This window comes from Pristiophorus japonicus, chromosome 15, assembly GCF_044704955.1.
Source record: "Pristiophorus japonicus isolate sPriJap1 chromosome 15, sPriJap1.hap1, whole genome shotgun sequence".
Classification (NCBI taxonomy): Eukaryota; Metazoa; Chordata; class Chondrichthyes; family Pristiophoridae; genus Pristiophorus; species Pristiophorus japonicus.
Window position 1 is genome coordinate 186,189,911 of NC_091991.1, and position 22,765 is coordinate 186,212,675.

The following is a 22,765-nucleotide window of genomic DNA, read 5'->3' on the forward strand; positions in this document are numbered from 1 at the left end:
AGCTTAGTGCAGAATTCCTTCAAAAATGAGCTGTATAAATATGGTTGGGAGTTGGGATGGGAATTATAGACTGAAATAGTTGTGGGGCAGAGAAAATGTCTGGAAGGCATCAGCCAGACGTGGAGATGTGACTTTGGTGCAGATTGTGGAGCTTTGGGAGCAGAGTATCTGAGCTGAGATGGAGTTGAGGTACAGATCAGCCATGTAGTTTAATAAATGAACAGGTTTCGGGGCTGAATGGCCTCCTCCTGTTCCCATGTTGCCATGAACCTTCCCTTCATCAGAGACATTACTGCAGTCTCCAGCCCATCAGTGAGACCGACAATATGCTGAAGATTTTAAAAGCAATGATGAATAATATTTAACGGCACAACATGCTATGGTTTAAATAACGTTGTTTAAATGGAGGAAAGTTGTCCTCACTGAGGCAGGAAACAGGCGGCAGAAATAAACATCCCATGTCTCTCTGGCCACCATCACAATCTTCCTCTTGACAGCTTCATCTTTTACCAGAGTCGAGGCTTGAATCTTGTTTTCAGCTAAAGAGGAGACATAAATGGTGCTGTTTGTTGTTGTACACACTGTACGATTACTGTACTTGTATCAGTCTGATTCACTCAATGGGAATGCTTCTATAGGGCATGGGAGGATCCACTAACGGCACTTTAACGTCTGTCTGTGTAGCAGTGAATGCTGATAGCATATTCGGAAAATGACTGGGAGGAGTCCATATACAGCCGGGGTTAATGAGTTTGGTAAATGCTGACTGACCTGTTTTTTATACACCAAATCTCTACTGATGTTAATCCAGCTCCCTCACACTGTCACTCGGTAACCCCTCTCCCCCAGCGCCCTGTGTTACTGACTGTATCTGTACTGATGTTAATCCAGCTCCCTCACACTGTCACTCAGTAACTCCTCTCCCCCAGCACCCTGTGTTACTGACTGTATCTCTACTGATGTTAATCCAGCTCCCTCACACTGTCACTCAGTAGCTCCTTCTAGTCAATTCCCTGAGAAAAGACAATGATGACATTTTGTGTGTGCACCCATAAGGTTGGTTGTAATGAATGGTCACACCTGGAACCATCGTCCCCTGAGCCTACAGATAGTGCCCGACCTGCCGTGTTATCCCTGCACACTGAGCTGCACAGCTCGGAGACTGGATAAACAGATGGACTAAAGGCCTGGGACCAAGGCCAGTGCTTCCAGTTGACTGAATAAATTTCATCCTTTTTATTGCATAAGATTTCCGGGTATTTGTTGGTGTTTTGCAATCATTCTACAATTTAGTTTATCTCTGCAAACTGAAACCAAATACTCACACACATTGTCATGTATTCAACCAGCATTGTAACCTATGTATAATCTGACCTAAGTTGTACACTGTGAGAACAATGACCACTAGTTGGTGAACTTGTGGGAGACACTCCTAACCTGGACCTTCAGGTATAAAAGGGGAAGCTCCACCCACCTTCATCACTTGAGTGCTAAGGAATAAAGGACAGGTCACAGACTGACCTTCTCTCAAGCATGGGCCTCGTGTGCATTTATACTGTATAGTAAGGACCTATCAATGGCGACGAGAAACTGGGATTTAAACCACGCGAGCATGGCCACTAGCAGAACAGACGAGAGGTACTGTGTTAAGGAATGGTTGGGACAGAGCTTCAACATTGTTAAAGCAGCACACAGTTCTCCAGGCAGACAAGGGCAGTCGGGCATGCCCCAACATGTAGTCGAACCCAGAGGGGGAGTTCGACAGAGACAATGGCAAGCTGAATGGTGATTCACGCCATTGCAAGGGACAATGCGGCCAGTAATGGGGCCATCAACACCTGTTAATGGCGCACTCAAAGACAATAACAGGGGCAGTCAGGGACGATCGACTGGCAAGGGACCTTTTGTTTCCAACAACAGCTCATGGTGGAGGCGTGGAGGCACACACTCAGCCGGAGTTTGCAGAGATGAGCAAAATACCTGCAGAAATTGCAGAATTGAACGCTGGGAGAAATCGCTGGAAGCTGAAGTTCAGCGAGTTCATGTGGAGCACGTATACAGTTCATACACCAGGACGCCACCGATAATGATGAAAGTGCTCCTCAATGGCATCCCAGTATCAATGGAGCTAGACACGGGGGCCAGCCAGTCCCTGATGGGTATCAAACAGTTCGAAAAGTTGTGGGCGTCCAAGGCCAGGAGGCAAAAATTATCGCCGATTGACGCACAGCTACGGACTTACACAAAGCAGATCATTCCGGTGCTAGGCAGCGCCACGGTAGTCGTGACCCACAAAGATTCGGAGAACAGGTTGCCACTCTGGGTTGTCCCGGGGGACGGTCCCGCACTACTGGGGAGGAGTTGGCTTGCTGTCATGAACTGGAAATGGGGCGATGTCATAATCACAGATCCTGGACAAATTTGACTCATTATTTCAACCCGGAATTGGCACTTTCATGGGGGCCAAGGTAGTGATTCACATAAACCCGGACGCCAGACCAGTACACCACAAGGCCAGAGTGGTGCCGTACGTGATGCGGGAAAAGATAGAAGGCGAATTGGACTGCCTGCTGAGGGAAGGCATCATCTCGTCAGTCGAATTCAGTGACTGGGTGAGCCCAATTGTGCCGGTGCTCAAGGCGGATAGGTTGGTCAGGATATGTGGTGATTATAAGGCCACCATCAATCGGGTGTCACTCCAAGACCAGTACCCGCAGATCAGGAACTTTGTGTTCGCAGGTGCAACACGTGTGCCCAGCTGGGCAATGCACCCAGGGAAGCCCCCCTTAGCCCCTGGCCCGCCAAGCCTTGGTCACGCATCCATGTGGACTACGCAGGTCCTTTCATGGGAAAAATGTTTTTGGTTGTAGTAGACGCCTACTCCAAATGGATCGAGTGTGACATTTTAAATTCAAGCACATCCTCTGCCACGGTAGAAAGTCTACGGGCAATGTTCGCTGCCCACGGTCTACCGGACATCTTGGTCAGCGACAATGGCCCGTGCTTCACAAGCACTGAATTCCAGGACTTCATGGCAGGCAATGGAATTAACCATGTCAGAACGGCACCGTTCAAGCCGGCCTCAAACGGCCAGGCAGAACGAGCAGTGCAGATAATCAAACAGAGGATGCTCAGAATCCAAAGGGGTTCCCTACAAAGCCGCTTATCACGCCTCCTGTTGGCCAATAGATCCCGACCACACTCGCTCACAGGGGTCCCACCCGCAGAGCTGCTAATGAAAAGGACGCTCAAAACCCGGTTATCCCTTATACACCCCACCATGAAAGAAATTGTCGAGAGCAGGTGCCAGTCACAATATCACTACCATGACAGGAATGCGAGGGCGCGATGTATTGATGTAAATGACCCTGTTTTTGTCCTCAACTACGCTGCAGGGCCCAAATGGCTCGCAGGCACTGTGGTTGCCAAAGAGGGAAATAGGATTCTGGTAGTTAAACTTACCAATGGACAAATCTGCCGCAAACATGTGGATCAAACAAAAAGGAGGTTCAACAACCCCATAGAAGAAGCAGAGGAAGAACACGATACAGAGTTCACTCCACCACAGGTGACCGAACACCGGAACCAAAGGGAGGAGAGCCCAGTCACTGTGGGCAGTCCGGACAGGCCTGAGGCACCGCAAACAGCAGACACTCAGGCCAGCGCCCAACAACCGGAGCCCCAACTCAGGCGCTCTACAAGGGAACGTAAACCACCAGAGAGACTCAACCTGTGATCCCAATAAGACTTTGGGGGAGAGGTGATGTCATGTATTCAACCAGCATTGTAACCCATGTATAAACTGACCTAAGTTGTACACTGTGAGAACAATGGCCACTAGGTGGTGAACTTTTGGGAGACACTCCTAACCTGGACCTTCAGGTATAAAAGGGGAAGCTCCACCCACTTCCATCACTTGAGTGCGAAGGAATAAAGGACAGGTCACAGACTGACCTCTCAAGCATGGGCCTTGTGTGCATTTATACTGTATAGTAAGGATATATCAAACATGACACGGAACAAGCAGTTGGTGAGAATGCAGTAAGTCTGCAGATAACTCCAATATTCCATCAGTTGCAGTTTTCCCTCTCAGAGTTCATGTTTGCAATCACCGTCCTGCTCACCTTTCACATCTATTTCCCTCCCCTACCTGACCATCTCTCCCTCTCTACTTCATTGTCATACAGCCCCTTCTCCCAATTCCAGCAGTGTTTGGAACACAGTACTGACCTAGTAAAGATTTCATCTTCATCTGCTCCTCCTTGTTCAGTCTCACACATGTTTCAGAGAATGTGTCGTACACGATCTTTACAGAATTAAAGCAATATCAAATAAAAAGTTATTAAGAAACTGCACAACACCTCCCCAAAAAGCAATCATGGCCTGAACCCCTCGATTAGATACCAGCCTGGAGCTCACTCCCGGGTATCTGTTATTCTATATATAAGACCCCCGAACCCCTTGATTAGATTCCAGCCTGTAACTCTGGGCGGTGGTGGGTTGGGGGGCGGGGGGGCGGGGGCTGGGGGGGTGATGGGTGAGTGGGACTGGGTGCGAGTTAGGACACGGGGCAGTGAGCACAGGGGGTGATGGGTGAGTGGGACTGGGTGCGAGTTAGGACACGGGGCAGTGAGCACAGGGGGCGATGGATGAGTGGGACTGGGTGCGAGTTAGGATACGGGGCAGTGAGCACAGGGGGTGATGGGTGAGTGGGACTGGGTGTGAGTTAGGACACGGGACAGTGAGCACAGGGGGCGATGGGTGAGTGGGACTGGGTGTGAGTTAGGACATGGGTCAGTGAGCACAGAGGGTGATGGGTGGGTGGGACTGGGTGTGAGTTAGGACACGGGGCAGTGAGCACAGGGGGTGATGGGTGAGTGGGACTGGGTGTGAGTTAGGACACGGGACAGTGAGCACAGTGGGCGATGGGTGAGCGGGACTGGGTGCGAGTTAGGACATGGGGCAGTGAGCACAGGGGGTGATGGGTGAGTGGGACTGGGTGCGAGTTAGGACACGGGGCAGTGAGCACAGGGGACGATGGGTGAGTGGGACTGGGTGCGAGTTAGGACACGGGTCACTGAGCACAGGGGGTGATGGGTGAGTGAGACTGGGTGTGAGTTAGGACACGGGACAGTGAGCACAGGGGGTGATGGGTGACTGGGACTGGGTGAGAGTTAGGACATGGGTCAGTGAGCACAGGGGGTGATGGGTGAGTGGGACTGGGTGCGAGTTAGGACACGGGCCAGTGAGCACAGGGGGCGATGGATGAGTGGGACTGGGTGCGAGTTAGGATACGGGGCAGTGAGCACAGGGGGTGATGGGTGAGTGGGACTGGGTGTGAGTTAGGACACGGGACAGTGAGCACAGGGGGCGATGGGTGAGTGGGACTGGGTGTGAGTTAGGACATGGGTCAGTGAGCACAGGGGGTGATGGGTGAGTGGGACTGGGTGTGAGTTAGGACATGGGGCAGTGAGCACAGGGGGTGATGGGTGAGAGGGACTGGGTGCGAGTTAGGACACGGGGCAGTGAGCACAGGGGGCGATGGGTGAGAGGGACTGGGTGCGAGTTAGGACACGGGGCAGTGAGCACAGGGGACGATGGGTGAGTGGGACTGGGTGTGAGTTAGGACACGGGGCACAGGGGGTGATGGGTGAGTGGGACGGTGCGAGTTAGGACACGGGGCAGTGAGCACAGGGGGCGATGGGTGAGTGGGACTGGGTGCGAGTTAGGACACGGGGCAGTGAGCACAGGGGGTGATGGGTGAGTGGGACTGGGTGCGAGTTAGGACACGGGGCAGTGAGCACAGGGGACGATGGGTGAGTGGGACTGGGTGCGAGTTAGGACACGGGTCACTGAGCACAGGGGGTGATGGGTGAGTGAGACTGGGTGTGAGTTAGGACACGGGACAGTGAGCACAGGGGGTGATGGGTGACTGGGACTGGGTGAGAGTTAGGACATGGGTCAGTGAGCACAGGGGGTGATGGGTGAGTGGGACTGGGTGCGAGTTAGGACACGGGGCAGTGAGCACAGGGGGCGATGGGTGAGTGGGACTGGGTGCGAGTTAGGACACGGGGCAGTGAGCACAGGGGGTGATGGGTGAGTGGGACTGGGTGCGAGTTAGGACACGGGTCACTGAGCACAGGGGGTGATGGGTGAGTGAGACTGGGTGTGAGTTAGGACACGGGACAGTGAGCACAGGGGGTGATGGGTGACTGGGACTGGGTGAGAGTTAGGACATGGGTCAGTGAGCACAGGGGGTGATGGGTGAGTGGGACTGGGTGCGAGTTAGGACACGGGCCAGTGAGCACAGGGGGCGATGGATGAGTGGGACTGGGTGCGAGTTAGGATACGGGGCAGTGAGCACAGGGGGTGATGGGTGAGTGGGACTGGGTGTGAGTTAGGACACGGGACAGTGAGCACAGGGGGCGATGGGTGAGTGGGACTGGGTGTGAGTTAGGACATGGGTCAGTGAGCACAGGGGGTGATGGGTGAGTGGGACTGGGTGTGAGTTAGGACATGGGGCAGTGAGCACAGGGGGTGATGGGTGAGAGGGACTGGGTGCGAGTTAGGACACGGGGCAGTGAGCACAGGGGGCGATGGGTGAGAGGGACTGGGTGCGAGTTAGGACACGGGGCAGTGAGCACAGGGGACGATGGGTGAGTGGGACTGGGTGTGAGTTAGGACACGGGGCACAGGGGGTGATGGGTGAGTGGGACGGTGCGAGTTAGGACACGGGGCAGTGAGCACAGGGGGCGATGGGTGAGTGGGACTGGGTGCGAGTTAGGACACGGGGCAGTGAGCACAGGGGGTGATGGGTGAGTGGGACTGGGTGCGAGTTAGGACACGGGGCAGTGAGCACAGCGGGCGATGGGTGAGTGGGACTGGGTGTGAGTTAGGACACGGGGCAGTGAGCACAGGGGGTGATGGGTGAGTGGGACTGGGTGTGAGTTAGGACACGGGACAGTGAGCACAGTGGGCGATGGGTGAGCGGGACTGGGTGCGAGTTAGGACATGGGGCAGTGAGCACAGGGGGTGATGGGTGAGTGGGACTGGGTGCGAGTTAGGACACGGGGCAGTGAGCACAGGGGACGATGGGTGAGTGGGACTGGGTGCGAGTTAGGACACGGGTCACTGAGCACAGGGGGTGATGGGTGAGTGAGACTGGGTGTGAGTTAGGACACGGGACAGTGAGCACAGGGGGTGATGGGTGACTGGGACTGGGTGAGAGTTAGGACATGGGTCAGTGAGCACAGGGGGTGATGGGTGAGTGGGACTGGGTGCGAGTTAGGACACGGGCCAGTGAGCACAGGGGGCGATGGATGAGTGGGACTGGGTGCGAGTTAGGATACGGGGCAGTGAGCACAGGGGGTGATGGGTGAGTGGGACTGGGTGTGAGTTAGGACACGGGACAGTGAGCACAGGGGGCGATGGGTGAGTGGGACTGGGTGTGAGTTAGGACATGGGTCAGTGAGCACAGGGGGTGATGGGTGAGTGGGACTGGGTGTGAGTTAGGACATGGGGCAGTGAGCACAGGGGGTGATGGGTGAGAGGGACTGGGTGCGAGTTAGGACACGGGGCAGTGAGCACAGGGGGCGATGGGTGAGAGGGACTGGGTGCGAGTTAGGACACGGGGCAGTGAGCACAGGGGACGATGGGTGAGTGGGACTGGGTGTGAGTTAGGACACGGGGCACAGGGGGTGATGGGTGAGTGGGACGGTGCGAGTTAGGACACGGGGCAGTGAGCACAGGGGGCGATGGGTGAGTGGGACTGGGTGCGAGTTAGGACACGGGGCAGTGAGCACAGGGGGTGATGGGTGAGTGGGACTGGGTGCGAGTTAGGACACGGGGCAGTGAGCACAGGGGACGATGGGTGAGTGGGACTGGGTGCGAGTTAGGACACGGGTCACTGAGCACAGGGGGTGATGGGTGAGTGAGACTGGGTGTGAGTTAGGACACGGGACAGTGAGCACAGGGGGTGATGGGTGACTGGGACTGGGTGAGAGTTAGGACATGGGTCAGTGAGCACAGGGGGTGATGGGTGAGTGGGACTGGGTGCGAGTTAGGACACGGGGCAGTGAGCACAGGGGGCGATGGGTGAGTGGGACTGGGTGCGAGTTAGGACACGGGGCAGTGAGCACAGGGGGTGATGGGTGAGTGGGACTGGGTGCGAGTTAGGACACGGGTCACTGAGCACAGGGGGTGATGGGTGAGTGAGACTGGGTGTGAGTTAGGACACGGGACAGTGAGCACAGGGGGTGATGGGTGACTGGGACTGGGTGAGAGTTAGGACATGGGTCAGTGAGCACAGGGGGTGATGGGTGAGTGGGACTGGGTGCGAGTTAGGACACGGGCCAGTGAGCACAGGGGGCGATGGATGAGTGGGACTGGGTGCGAGTTAGGATACGGGGCAGTGAGCACAGGGGGTGATGGGTGAGTGGGACTGGGTGTGAGTTAGGACACGGGACAGTGAGCACAGGGGGCGATGGGTGAGTGGGACTGGGTGTGAGTTAGGACATGGGTCAGTGAGCACAGGGGGTGATGGGTGAGTGGGACTGGGTGTGAGTTAGGACATGGGGCAGTGAGCACAGGGGGTGATGGGTGAGAGGGACTGGGTGCGAGTTAGGACACGGGGCAGTGAGCACAGGGGGCGATGGGTGAGAGGGACTGGGTGCGAGTTAGGACACGGGGCAGTGAGCACAGGGGACGATGGGTGAGTGGGACTGGGTGTGAGTTAGGACACGGGGCACAGGGGGTGATGGGTGAGTGGGACGGTGCGAGTTAGGACACGGGGCAGTGAGCACAGGGGGCGATGGGTGAGTGGGACTGGGTGCGAGTTAGGACACGGGGCAGTGAGCACAGGGGGTGATGGGTGAGTGGGACTGGGTGCGAGTTAGGACACGGGGCAGTGAGCACAGCGGGCGATGGGTGAGTGGGACTGGGTGCGAGTTAGGACACGGGAGCCGAGTTCTGGATGACCTCTAGTTTACATAAGGTAGCATATAGGAGGCCAGCCAGCAGTGTGTTGGAATAGTCAAGTCTAGAGGTAATAAAGGCACGGATGAGGGTTTCAGCAGCAGATGAGCTGGTGTAAGGGCGTAGTTACAGAGGTGGGAGTAGGCAGTCTTGGTGAAGGAATAGATATGTGGTCGGAAGCTTATCTCGAAGGAAGACACATATAACCTTCCGGAAATACTAGGGGACCGAGGGTCTTGCGAGGAGGAGGAACTGAAGGAAATTCTTATTAGTCAGGACCTTAGTCAGGAAATCGTGTTAGGGAAATTGATGGGATTGAAGGCCAATAAATCCTGCATCCCAGAGTACTTAAGGAAGTGGTCCTAGAAATAGTGGATGCACTGGTGATCATTTTCCAACAGTCTATCGACTCTGGATCAGTTCCTATGGACTGGAGGATAGCTAATGTAACACTACTTTTTAAAAAGGGAGGGAGAGAGAAAACTGGTAATTATAGACCGGTTAGCCTGACATCAGTAGTGGGGAAAATGTTGGAATCAATTATTAAGGATGAAATAGCAGCGCATTTGGAAAGCAGTGACAGGATCGGTCCAAGTCAGTATGGATTTATGAAAGGGAAATCATGCTTGACAAATCTTCTAAAATTTTTTGAGGATGTAACTAGCAGAGTGGACAAGGGAGAACCAGTGGATGTGGTGTATTTGGACTTTCAAAAGGCTTTTGACAAGGTCCCACACAAGAGATTGGTGTGCAAAATTAAAGCACATGGTATTGGGGGTAATGTACTGACATGGATAGACAGGTTGGCAGACAGGAAGCGGAGAGTCGGGATAAACGGGTCCTTTTCAGAATGGCAGGCAGTGACTAGTGGGGTGCCACAGGGTTCAGTGCTGGGATCCCAGCTATTTACAATATACATCAATGATTTAGATGCAGGAATTGAATGTAATATCTCCAAGTTTGCAGATGACACTAAGCTGGGTTGCGGTGGGAGCTGTGAGGAGGATGCCAAGAGGCTGCAGGGTGACTTGGACAGGTTAGGTGAGTGGGCAAATGCATGGCAGATGCAGTATAATATGGATAAATGTGAGGTTATCCACTTCGGTGGCAAAAACACGAAGGCAGAATATTATCTGAATGGCTGGGAGGGGTGGGGGGTTGGGGGGGTGATGGGGGTGGGGGCGGAAGAGTCACTCCTGGGAAAGGAAAAATCCACCTGTGTCTCCTGCACTAATTGAGAACGGGATTAGATCAGCCAGGGTTCTGATCCACGGACAGACATGTGCTCACGCGTTGGCATTTGGGTTTGCAATTTTAAAATAAAACTTTAGATCCAAACTCACGCACACTCCGGGGGCTGGGTCCTCAATTCTTGCTTAGCTTCCAAAATGTCAGCAATACTTTAACTTGTTTTTCAAATGGCCAATTGAATGCTGTTGAATGTAATCAACTGCTTTGTAACAGATGAACTTTGTTGTTTAACACTTTACCGATAGCGCGGGGATTGAATGCCTTCCAGCAGGAGCGGTTCCAGCAGGATTCTAACATGTGTCTTTGATCATCCATTGTAACCACGTATGCTTAAAGACGCGTACTGAAACAGCTGTGCTTTCGGAAAATGAACCATTCCATATTTGGTCGTCAGATAGCAGGTCACATGTGAACAGTGAATGCTCACCAATGATAAAGTGACTGCCAAGTGCAGGGAGGAAACACAATTTAACGCTTAATCCAATCGAAATTTTTGATTTACAAAATCACCGTAATGGAGGAAGGCTTTCCGTGCTAATCTCTGTAGTTGATCAGATATTATATCTTGCTGGGGGCAAGACAGATACAGAGCAGCTCGGATTGAGAAGAGAAAGGGAGACAGAGTGAAAGAGGGGCAGTTCATGATATGAGAATGACCCTCGATAATAAGGGCCTCTTGCATAAAAAGGCGGGGGATTGCAACACAAGATTAAAGTACATCAGTTTTATACTTGGTAAATACGTGGAAAATGTGTATGATGTTAAAAGTTAAAAAGAATTGCCGCTCTCTAAAACTTAATAGGAGACAATTAGAACGAACGTTTTTGTGGGAGTATATCTCGTGTGACTGAGCATTGAACAAAGGCAGGTTTAACAATATAAAAATATTATTTTGGCTCTAAGTTGGGGTGAGTGCTCTCGGCCCCTGTGATCAGATAACTTGTGATCCCAGTGCCTCAAGTTCAGGCACAGAGAATAGACTCCTGGTGTGGTATGCCTTCAGCAGAGAGAGAGAGAAAACTGAGAGCTGGAGGGAGACAAATAAATTCATAAATACCCCCCAAAAAACACCTCCTCCCCCTTAAGTCAGACTGGGAGAGTTACTGGGCCAAGTGGTGGATTTGGATATTCCTAAGGCATTCGATAAGGTTCCACACAAGAGGTTAAGAACATAAGAATTAGGAGCAGGACTCGGCCATTTGGCCCCTCGAGCCTGCTCCGCCATTCAGTAAGATCATGGCTGATCTTCGACCTCAACTCCACTTTCCCGCCTGATCCCACATCCCTTGATTCCCCGAGAGTCCAAAAATCTATATGTGTCAGCCTTGAATATATTCAGAGACTCAGCATCCACAGCCCTCTGGGGCAGAGAATTCCAAAGATTCACAACCCTCTGAGAGAAGAAATTCCTCCTCATCTCTGTCTTAAATGGCCTTTCCCTTATCCTTAGACTGTGCCCCCTGGTTCTAGACACTCCAGACAGGGGAAACAACACCTCGGCATCTACCCTGTCAATCCTCTTCAGAATCTTGTATGTTTCGATGTGATCATCTCTCATTCTTCTAAACTCCAGAGAGTATCAACCCATTCTGCACAATCTCTCATAGGACAGACGGCCCTCTCATCCCAGGAATCAATCTAATGAACCTCCGTTGCACTGCCTCCAAGGCAAGTATATCCTTCCTTAGATAAGGAGACCAAACCTGTGCACAGTACTCCAGGTGTAGTCTCACCAAGGTCCTGTACAATGGTAGTAAAACTTCCTTACTCTTGTACTCCAACCCCCTTGCAATAAAGGACAACATACCATTTGCCTTCCTTATTGCTTGCTGTACCTGCATGCTCGCTTTCTGTGTATCTTGCACAAGGACACACAAATCTCTACACCAACATTTAAAGGTTTCTCACCATTTAAAAAAAATTCTGATTTTCTGTTCTTTCTTCCAAAGTGATAACCTCACATTTCCCACATTATACTCCATCTGCCACCTTACTGCCCACTCATATATATCTCTTTGTAGACGCATTGTGTTCTCCTCACAGGTTATTAAAGAAAATTAGGGTTCATGGGATTGGGGGTACTATACCAGCATGGATTGAGGATTGGTTAAAGGACAGAACACAGAGAGTAGGAATAAACGAGTCATTTTCGGGTTGGCAGACTGTAACCAGTGGGGTACCACAAGGATCAGTGCTGGGGCCCCAGCTATTCACAATCTGTATCAATGATTTGGATGAGGGGACAAAATGTAATATATCCAAGTTTGCTGATGATACAAAGCAAGGTGGGAATGTAAGTTGTGAGGAGGATGTAAAGAGGCTTCAAGGGGATATAGACAGACTGAGTGAGTGGGCCAGAACATGGCAAATGGAATATAATGTGGAGAAATGTGAAGTTATCCACTGTGGTCGGAAAAATAGAAAAGCAGCGTATTTTTTAAATGGTGAGAGATTGGGAAATGTTGGTGTTCAGAGGGACCTGGGTGTCCTTGAACACCAATCACTGAAAGTTAACATGCAGGTACAGCAAGCAATCAAGAAAGCAAATGTTGGCCTTTACTACAAGAGGATTTGAGTATAAGAGTAAAGACGTCTTACTGCAATTATATAGGGCCCTGGTGAGACTGCACCTGGAGTATTGTGCACAGTTTTGGTCTCCTTACCCAAGGAAGGATATACTTGCCATCGAGGGAATGCAACGAAGGTCAGAGATGCAGAGCATTTCTGAGCCTCAAGCAACAACCCAACTCGGGAGTTGCAAAACAACGTTACAGACAGCTCAAGGCTGAGGTCCAACAAAAAACCCGGGACCTAAAGAACAGGTGGTGGATGGAGAAAGCACAGGAGATACAACAACTGGCCGACAGACCCGATATGCGAGGATTCTTCATTGCAGTCAAGGCCACCTACGGTCCAAACTCCCAAGGCCCCACCCTACTGCTAGCCAAGAACGGGGAAACCGTTCATCAAGGACACCGAGGCTGTCAGGACCCGCTGGAAGGAGCACTTTGAAGATCTCCTCAATCGAGGCTCTGCCTTTGACTTGAGTGTTCTCGACTCCATCCCGTAGCATGTGACCCGCCACCACCTCAGTGAAACCCCAACACTGCACGAGGTAGGCAAAGCCATAAAACAGCTCAAGAATAACAAGGCTACGGGAGCAGATGGAATCCCTGCTGAGGCGATAAAGTATGGTGGAGAGGCGCTGTTGGTGCAGATACATGACCTCATCTCTCTCATCTGGAGTGAGGAGAACATGCCGGGGATCTCAGAGATGCAGTGATCGTCACCATCTTTAAAAAAGGGGACAAGTCCGACTGCGGCAACTACAGGGGAATCTCCCTGTTATCAGCCACTGGGAAAGTTGTCGCTAGAGTTCTCCTCAACCGTCTTCTCTCTGTGGCCGAGGAGCTCCTCCCGGAATCACAATGCGGATTTCGTCCCCTACAGGACCCAATGAACAAGATCATTGCAGCGCGACAGCTGCAGGAAAAATGCAGGGAGCAGCGCCAGCCCTTATACATGGCCTTCTTCGGTCTTACAAAGGCCTTTGACACTGTCAACCTTGAGGGTCTATTGAGCGTCCTCCTCCGTTTTGGATGCCCCAAAAAAATGTCAACATCCTTCGCCTGCTCCACGACGACATGCAGACAGTGATCCTTACCAATGGATCCATTACAGACCCAATCCACGTCCGGACCAAGGTCAAACAGGGCTGTGACATCGCTCCAACCCTCTTCTCAATCTTCCTCGATGCCATGTTTCACCTCAGTCAACAAGCTCCCCGCTGGAGTGGAACTAAACTACAGAACCAGTGGGAAGCTGTTTAACCTACGCTGCCTCCAGGCCAGGTCAGGTCCAAGATCACCCCAACCTCTGTTGTTGAGCTGCTGTATGCGGACGACGCCTGCGTCTGCGCACATTCAGAGGCTGAACTCCAGGATATAGTCAATGTATTCACCGAGGCATATGAAAGCATGGGTCTTACGCTTAACATCAGAAGACAAAGGTCCTCCACCAGACTGTCCTCGCCGCACAGCACTGTCCTCCAGTCATCAAGATTCACGACGTGGCCCTCGACAACGTGGACCATTTCCCATATCTCGGGAGCCTCTTATCAACAAAAGCAGACATTGATGTGGAGATTCAGCATCGCCTCCAGTGCGCCAGTGCAGCCTTCGGCCGCCTGAGGAAAAGAGTGTTCGAAGACCAGGCTCTCAAATCTACCACCAAGCTCATGGTCTGCAGGGCTGTAGTAATACCTGCCCTCCTGTATGGATCTGAGGCATGGACGATGTACAGAAGACACCTCAAGTCGCTGGAGATATAGCACCAATGATGTCTCCACAAGATCCTGCAAATCCCCTGGGAGGACAGACGCACCAACATTAGCGTCCTCGACCAGGCCAACATCCCCAGCATTGAAGCACTGACCACACTCGATCAGCTTCACTGGGCAGGCCACATAGTTCACATGCCAAACACGAGGTCCCCTAAGCAAGTGCTCTATGAGGAACTCCTTCACGGCAAACGAGCCAAAGGTGGGCAGCAGAAACGTTACAAGGACACCCTCAAAGCCTCCCTGATGAAGTGAGACATCACCACTGACAGATGAGAGACCCTGGCTGAAGACCGCCCCAGTTGGAGAAAATGCATCCGGGAGGGCGTTGACCTCTTCGAATCTCAACGCCACGAGCGTGAAGAGGTCAAGCGCAGGCAGCGGAAGGAGCGTGCGGCAAACCAGTCCCACCCACCCCTTCCCTCGACGAATGTCTGCCCCACCTGTGACAGGGTCTGTGGCTCTTGCATTGGACTGTTCAGCCACCAAAGGACTCACTTTAGGAGTGGAAGCAAGTCTTCCTCGATTCCGAGGGATTGCCTATGATGATGATGATGCACCAAAGGTTCAACAGACTGATTCCTGGAATGGGGGGGGGGGGATTGTCCTATGAGGAGAGATTGAGTAGACTAGGCCTATATTTCCGAGAGTTTAGAAGAATGAGAGGTGATCTCATTGAAACATACACAATTCTGACAGGGCTTGACAGGGTAGATGCAGGGAAGATGTTTCCCCCGGGCTGGGGAGTCTAGAACCAAGGGTCACAGTCTCAGAATAAGGGGTCAGCCATTTAGGACTGAGATGAGGAGAAATTTCTTCACTCAGAGGGTGGTGAATCTTTGGAATTCTTTGCCCCAGAGGGCTGTGGAGCCTGAGTCATTGAGTATATTCAAGGCTGAGATCGATAGATTTTGGAATATTAAGGGAATCAAGGGATATGGAGATCGGGCAGGAAAGTGGAGTTGAGATCTCATTAAATGGCGGAGCAGGCTCGAGGGGCCGAATGGCCGACTCCTGCTCCTAATTCTTATGTTCTTTTGTTTTAAGGCCTGCAGAGGCTGACACCTCAGAGAAATTCTCCAAATTCAAAATCCAATTTCTGAAGGAAACTTGTTTCTTACCTGTCTGAAAATAAGATCCAGTATCACAGGGCTGTGGAAACTGTCCTTGGGATAAAACACCTGAAGCAGGGAAAAGAACAAAATACAATACGAAGTGAGGTGAACAGGTGCCTGTATCGCTGACATTGCTAAGCCCAGGGACGTGCTCAGCGAGTGTGGCTTCACACAACACACACCTCATACACACTGCGCGCACTTTGCCTCAGCTGTGACTCCTTAACAAGCACAAATTGCAGCGCTGGTGGCAACAGGGGAGATAACTTACAGCTCCCCCACGTACAGCCCCCCCCGAATGCCCACTCCCCCCCCCCCCGATGTACTCACCCCCAAACCCCCCACCCCCCCATGCACTTACTCCCAGCCCCCCCCACCCCCCCATGTACTCACCCCCAGACGCCCCCCACCCCCCCATGTACTCACCCCAGCCCCCCCCCATGTACTCACCCCCAGACCCCCCCCCCCATGTACTCACTCCCAGCACCCCCCCATGTACTCACTCCCAGCGACCCCCAGCCCCCCCATGTACTCAACCCAAACCCCCCCATGTACTCACTCCAGCCTCCCCATGTACTCACTCCCGCCCCCCCGTCCCCATGTACTCACTCCAGCCCCCCCATGTACTCACTCCCGCCCCCCCGTCCCCATGTACTCACTCCAGCTCCATGTACTCACTCCCAGCACCCCCTCCATGTACTCACTCCCAGCGACCCCCAGCCCCCCCCATGTACTCACTCCAGCCCCCCCCCATGTACTCACCCCCAGCCCCCCCATGTACTCACTCCCAGCCCCCCCCCCATGTACTCACTCCCAGCCCCCCCATGTACTCACTCCCAGCCCCCCCATGTACTCACTCCCAGCCCCCCCATGTACTCACTCCCAGCCCCTCCACGTACTCACTCCCACCTCCCCCCCCCCCCCCCATGTACTCACTCCAGCCCCCCCATGTACTCACTCCCAGCCCCCCCATGTACTCACTCTCAGCCCCTCCACGTACTTACTCCCACCCCCCCCCTTCCCCATGTACTCACTCCCAGCCCCCCCACGTACTCATTCCCACCTCCCCCTCACGTACTCACTCCCAGCACCCCCTTCCCTGGCCCATGTACTCACTCCCAGCCCCCCGCACACCCACTCCCAGCCGCCTGGGCCCATGATACAATTGTCTCCCAGGTATTTCAGGTGCTTTAGACTAAATGCTAGGTATACCTGCAGCTGAAGTTATGGGCTGCCCATGTCCCACTGCACTCTCAGTGCAGCCTCTCACCTTCAGGTGTCATTAGGCACATATACAGGGGGGTGTTCCAGCCCTTCTGGGGCTGTTGTCAGCTTTTGCAAGTTTTCTGGGTTGCTATGACTACCCGTGTCTCGTACCTCTTTGCGGACATAGATGTCCCAGGGCACCTTGCTGTAGGTGTAGTCACCCTCGCTGGGCAGCCCGTGTAGTTGTGTCTGGATCCTCTCGTCTTCTCCTGTTAGCTCCCTAGAAATCGAGGCTAGAGGGTCAAGTGGAAGAAAGAAGGAATGAACTGGCTTTAATTTAGCTCCTTCATGTCCCTCAGGCTGGCTCACAGCTCCTCACACATAAATTAGTTCCTTTCTGAAGTGTAGTCAGGGAAATGTGGCAGACAATTTTTGTGCACAGCAGGGTCCCACGAAGAGTTAATCTGTTTCTGGTGACATTGGTTGATGGAGGAATATTAGCCAGGACACCGGCAAATTATCGGGCTCTTTTTAAATAGTCCGACTAGATCTTTGATAGCCCCCTGCGCATCTGTCCCTAATGTCTCCTCATGTGGCTCAGCATCAAATTCTGACTATAATGCTCCTGTGAAGCGCCTTGGGACATTTTACTACGTTAAAGGTGCTATATACATACAAGTTGTTGTTGTTATGCACTGGAACAGATGGAAATTAGCCAGTTTCATGTTTCATCTAAAGTGGCGATTGTACCTGAATCCAATCTCCAGTACTTACTGTGATGCTGCCTATCACGCAGGAGAGGGCGGGGAGCGGGAGAAGGGGGCAGAGAGGGGGAAGGGAGGGGACAGAGAGGGCGATGAGGGAACGGCGAGGGCAGTGAGGTGAGAGGAAGTGGGCAGGGAGGGAGGCTGGGAGGGGGAGAAGGGGCGGGGAGGGGACGGAGAACCGAGCAAGGGTGTTCTAGTCCAGGGCTACTGGCTGGTTTTTGGGTCACAGGTCAGGAAGAAATGTGACCAGGGCTACAGGTCAGCATCTGGGAGTGGGTAGAATTTGGCACAGGATCAAAACGCTGAAGTCATGTGCCTGCTGTAAATTAGAACTGGGAGTAACATAGGAACAGGAAGTGGGAGTAACAGAGGGAAACATAAAGGAGACAAAAGCAAAAGACAGAAAGGAGATGAGGAAAAGTGGAGGGCAGAGAAACCCAAGGCAAAGAACAAAAAGGGCCACTGTACAGCAAAATTTAAAAGGACAAAGGGTGTTAAAAAAACAAGCCTGAAGGCTTTGTGTCTTAATCCAAGGAGTATCCGTAATAAGGTGGATGAATTGACTGTGCAAATAGATGTTAACAAATATGATGTGATTGGGATTACGGAGACGTGGCTCCAGGATGATCAGGGCTGGGAACTCAACATCCAGGGGTATTCAACATTCAGGAAGGATAGAATAAAAGAAAAAGGAGGTGGGGTAGCATTGCTGGTTAAGGAGGAGATTAATGCAATAGTTAGGAAGGACATTAGCTTGGATGATGTGGAATCAATATGGTTAGAGCTGCAGAACACCAAAGGGCAAAAAACGTTAGTGGGAGTTGTGTACAGACCTCCAAACAGTAGTAGTGATGTTGGGGAGGGCATCAAACAGGAAATTAGGGGTGCATGCAATAAAGTTGCAGCAGTTATAATGGGTGACTTTAATATGCACATAGATTGGGCTAACCAAACTGGAAGCAATACGGTGGAGGAGGATTTCCTGGAGTGCATAAGGGATGGTTTTCTAGACTAATATGTCGAGGAACCAACTAGGGGGGAGGCCATCTTAGACTGGGTGTTGTGTAATGAGAGAGGAATAATTAGCAATCTCGTTGTGCGAGGCCCCTTGGGGGAGAGTGACCATAATATGGTGGAATTCTGCATTAGGATGGAGAATGAAACAGTTAATTCAGAGACCATGGTCCAGAACTTAAAGAAGGCTAACTTTGAAGGTATGAGGCGTGCATTGGATAGGATAGATTGGCGAATGATACTGGAGGGGTTGACTGTGGATGGGCAATGGCAGACATTTAGAGACCGCATGGATGAACTACAACAATTGTACATTCCTGTCTGGCGTAAAAATAAAAAAGGGAAGGTGGCTCAACCATGGCTATCAAGGGAAATCAGGAATAGTATTAAAGCCAATGAAAAGGCATACAAATTGGCCAGAAATAGCAGTGAACCCGGGGATTGGGAGAAATTTAGAACTCAGCAGAGGAGGACAAAGGGTTTGATTAGGGCAGGGAAAATGGAGTACGAGAAGAAGCTTGCAGGGAACATTAAGACGGATTGCAAAAGTTTCTGTAGATATGTAAAGAGAAAAAGGTTAGTAAAGACAAATGTAGGTCCCCTGCAGTCTGAATCAGGGGAAGTCATAACGGGGAACAAAGAAATGGCAGACCAATTGAACAAGTACTTTGGTTCGGTATTCACTGAGGAGGACACAAACAACCTTCTGGATATAAAAGGGGTCAGAGTGTCTAGTAAGGAGGAGGAACTGAGGGAAATCCTTATTAGTCGGGAAATTGTGTTGGTGAAATTGATGGGATTGACGGCCGATAAATCCCCAGGGCCTGATGGACTGCATCCCAGAGTACTTAAGGAGGTGGCCTTGGAAATAGCGGATGCATTGACAGTCATTTTCCAACATTCCATTGACTCTGGATCAGTTCCTATCGAGTGGAGGGTAGCCAATGTAACCCCACTTTTTAAAAAAGGAGGGAGAGAGAAAACATGGAATTATAGACCGGTCAGCCTGACATCGGTAGTGGGTAAAATGATGGAATCAATTATTAAGGATGTCATAGCAGCGCATTTGGAAAGAGGTGACATGATAGGTCCAAGTCAGCATGGATTTGTGAAAGGGAAATCATGCTTGTCAAATCTTCTGGAATTTTTTGAGGATGTTTCCAGTAGAGTGGACAAGGGAGAACCAGTTGATGTGGTATATTTGGACTTTCAGAAGGCTTTCGACAAGGTCCCACACAAGCGATTAATGTGCAAAGTTAAAGCACATGGGATTGGGGGTAGTGTGCTGACATGGATTGAGAACTGGTTGTCAGACAGGAAGCAAAGAGTAGGAGTAAATGGGTACTTTTCAGAATGGCAGGCAGTGACTAGTGGGGTACCGCAAGGTTCTGTGCTGGGGCCCCAGCTGTTTACATTGTACATTAATGATTTAGACGAGGGGATTAAATGTAATATCTGCAAATTTGCGGATGACACTAAGTTGGGTGGCAGTGTGAGCTGCGAGGAGGATGCTATGAGGCTGCAGAGTGACTTGGATAGGTTAGGTGAGTGGGCAAATGCATGGCAGATGAAGTATAATGTGGATAAATGTGAGGTTATCCACATATGGTGGTAAAAACAGAGAGACAGACTATTATCTGAATGGTGACAGATTAGGAAAAGGGGAGATGCAACGAGACCTGGGTGTCATGGTACATCAGTTATTGAAGGTTGGCATGCAGGTACAGCAGGTGGTTAAGAAAGCAAATGGCATGTTGGCCTTCATAGCGAGGGGATTTGAGTACAGGGGCAGGGAGGTGTTACTACAGTTGTACAGGGCCTTGGTGAGACCACACCTGGAGTATTGTGTACAGTTTTGGTCTCCTTACTTGAGGAAGGACATTCTTGCTATTGAGGGAGTGCAGCAAAGGTTCACCAGACTGATTCCCGGGATGGCGGGACTGACCTATCAAGAAAGACTGGATCAACTGGCTGGTATTCACTGGAGTTCAGAAGAATGAGAGGGGATCTCATAGAAACGTTTAAAATTCTGACCGGTTTAGACAGGTTAGATGCAGGAAGAATGTTCCCAATGTTGGGGAAGTCCAGAACCAGGGGTCACAGTCTAAGGATAAGGGGTAAGCCATTTAGGACCGAGATGAGGAGAAACTTCTTCACCCAGAGAGTGGTGAACCTGTGGAATTCTCTACCACAGAAAGTTGTTGATGCCAATTCACTAAATATATTCAAAAAGGAGTTAGATGAAGTCCTTACTACTAGGGGGATCAAGGGGTATGGCGAGAAAGCAGGAATGGGGTACTGAAGTTGCATGTTCAGCCATGAACTCATTGAATGGCGGTGCAGGCTAGAAGGGCTGAATGGCCTACTCCTGCACCTATTTTCTATGTTTCTATGCTTCTATGTCTATGTTTCTATTCAGTCCCTCGAGCCTATTCCATCACTCAATTCGATCTGTATCCACCTTGGTTCCATAACTCTCAATACCCTTACCCAACAAAACTCTTTCAATCTCAGTTTTGAAATTTTTAATTGAGCCCCAGTAGCAACAGCTTTTTGGAGGAGAGAGTTCCAGGTTCCCTCTGCTCTTTATGGGAAGAAATGTTTCCTAACATCACCCTGAACGGTCTGGCTCGAATTTTAAGGTTATGCCTCTTGTTCTGGACTCCCCCCACCAGAGGAAATAGTTTCTCTCTATCTACCCTGTCGAATCCTTTAATCATCTTAAACACCTCAAATAGATCACCCCCTTAATCTTTCATACTTGGAGGAATATAAGCCTCGTCGATGCAGCCTTTCTTTGTAATTGAACCCAGGAGGACTCGAATCTAAGTATATACAGTAATTATATGTATAAGCGATCAGTTAAATGTGACATCCAGGTATAATGAAGCCCATCTTAGACTGTGTCGAGTGCATCCTGCGGCAGGACTTTTCGGGGCCGAAATTGCCTTTTCTATAAGAACCGTGATGCCACAAAGAGGCAGCCATGGTCGATAGGGACTCACCGCCCAGTCGGTGCGGAGTCACCGACATTTTATAACTTGCTCTCCATGTTTTTGCCTGCGGTGATGATCACCGTGCCGACCCCTACCGCCCCGCGGTGGTGGATCGACCGCCGCTCGGTGCCCCTCACAGCTTTCCCCGACTCCGAAGTCGGCCCGACACTGGCGGCCACAGGTCCAACGGCCGCTGGACTGGCCAAAACCCCCCCACCCGGTGGCCCAGTGGCTGCAGAGCTCGCAGTGGCCCTCCCCTTTAACGGAAGGGGAGGGACATTATGACGTGTCAGCACGGCGTCTGACCCGACCCAACGGCCCAGAGTGCCGCAGCGACACACAAAAATAACTGAAGAGCTGAATATCGCTCTACTCTCTGCTCCATGGATTGGGGCAGAGAAAAAACATTTAAAAGCAGTAAGTGCAGCCCGTTTGGGGTGGAACACAATTTCAGGAAGGCGGTACAGCAAATTTATATAGTGCCTTTAACTTAGAAGAACATCCCAGTTTCTTAATTCCAGGAACAGTCCGGTTGCACCTCATACCCTGAACGCAGTGAGCTCGTTGCAGCTATGATTGTAAAGTGAATGGAGCAGGAACAGGCCCTGCATCGCCCATGGGCGGAATGCTAATATTCCACCACTGGCACACCCTGCACTGTGAGCTTTTCGTCATGCAGCATGACCTGTGTGTATAATCAGGGACTGTGCCATTCTAAACTGCGGGGAGCAAGAGGCGTGACTACTTTATGTAAAGCGAATGGGGCTGTAGACGTTGACTAACCTCCCGAAAACACAGGGTGCCTGGCAGGGGCGGCTGGAACTGGTCGCGTGCTACTCTTCAGTGTCACACCACTGACTGGCTTCACCATGGCAACGGTTTCTTTGGAACTCTTTTCCTTTGACGGTGCAGGTGTTGGTTTCTGTTTTGGTAGAAGAGGAACAATGGGAAAGAATCTTTTCCAAACCCCGTTCCCCTTTGGAACAATCGCTGGAAGGACGTAACCTCATCCGGACAGCACATCACCGTGCCTTCACTATCAGTCTATTACTGTAACAGGTGGTGTGTGCCCTGTTAGTGCGGGAGTTGGGGGCTGGGTGGTGT

At 51.4% G+C, this 22,765-nt stretch overlaps 1 protein-coding gene across 4 annotated transcripts in view; it reads right to left on the reverse strand.

The window, feature by feature from the left end:
• Positions 1-22,765, reverse strand: part of LOC139281327 (unconventional myosin-XV-like) — a 628,080-nt gene that overhangs the window by 105,423 nt on the left and 499,892 nt on the right. For all 4 annotated transcript variants that reach the window (XM_070901485.1, XM_070901486.1, XM_070901487.1 and 1 more), the window contains 5 exons: positions 22,445-22,583; positions 17,056-17,177; positions 15,685-15,744; positions 4,231-4,306; positions 424-539 (listed from right to left, as the gene is read on the reverse strand). In XM_070901485.1, coding sequence (XP_070757586.1) covers positions 424-539; positions 4,231-4,306; positions 15,685-15,744; positions 17,056-17,177; positions 22,445-22,583 — 513 coding nt within the window. The remainder of the gene's footprint in view (positions 1-423; positions 540-4,230; positions 4,307-15,684; positions 15,745-17,055; positions 17,178-22,444; positions 22,584-22,765) is intronic.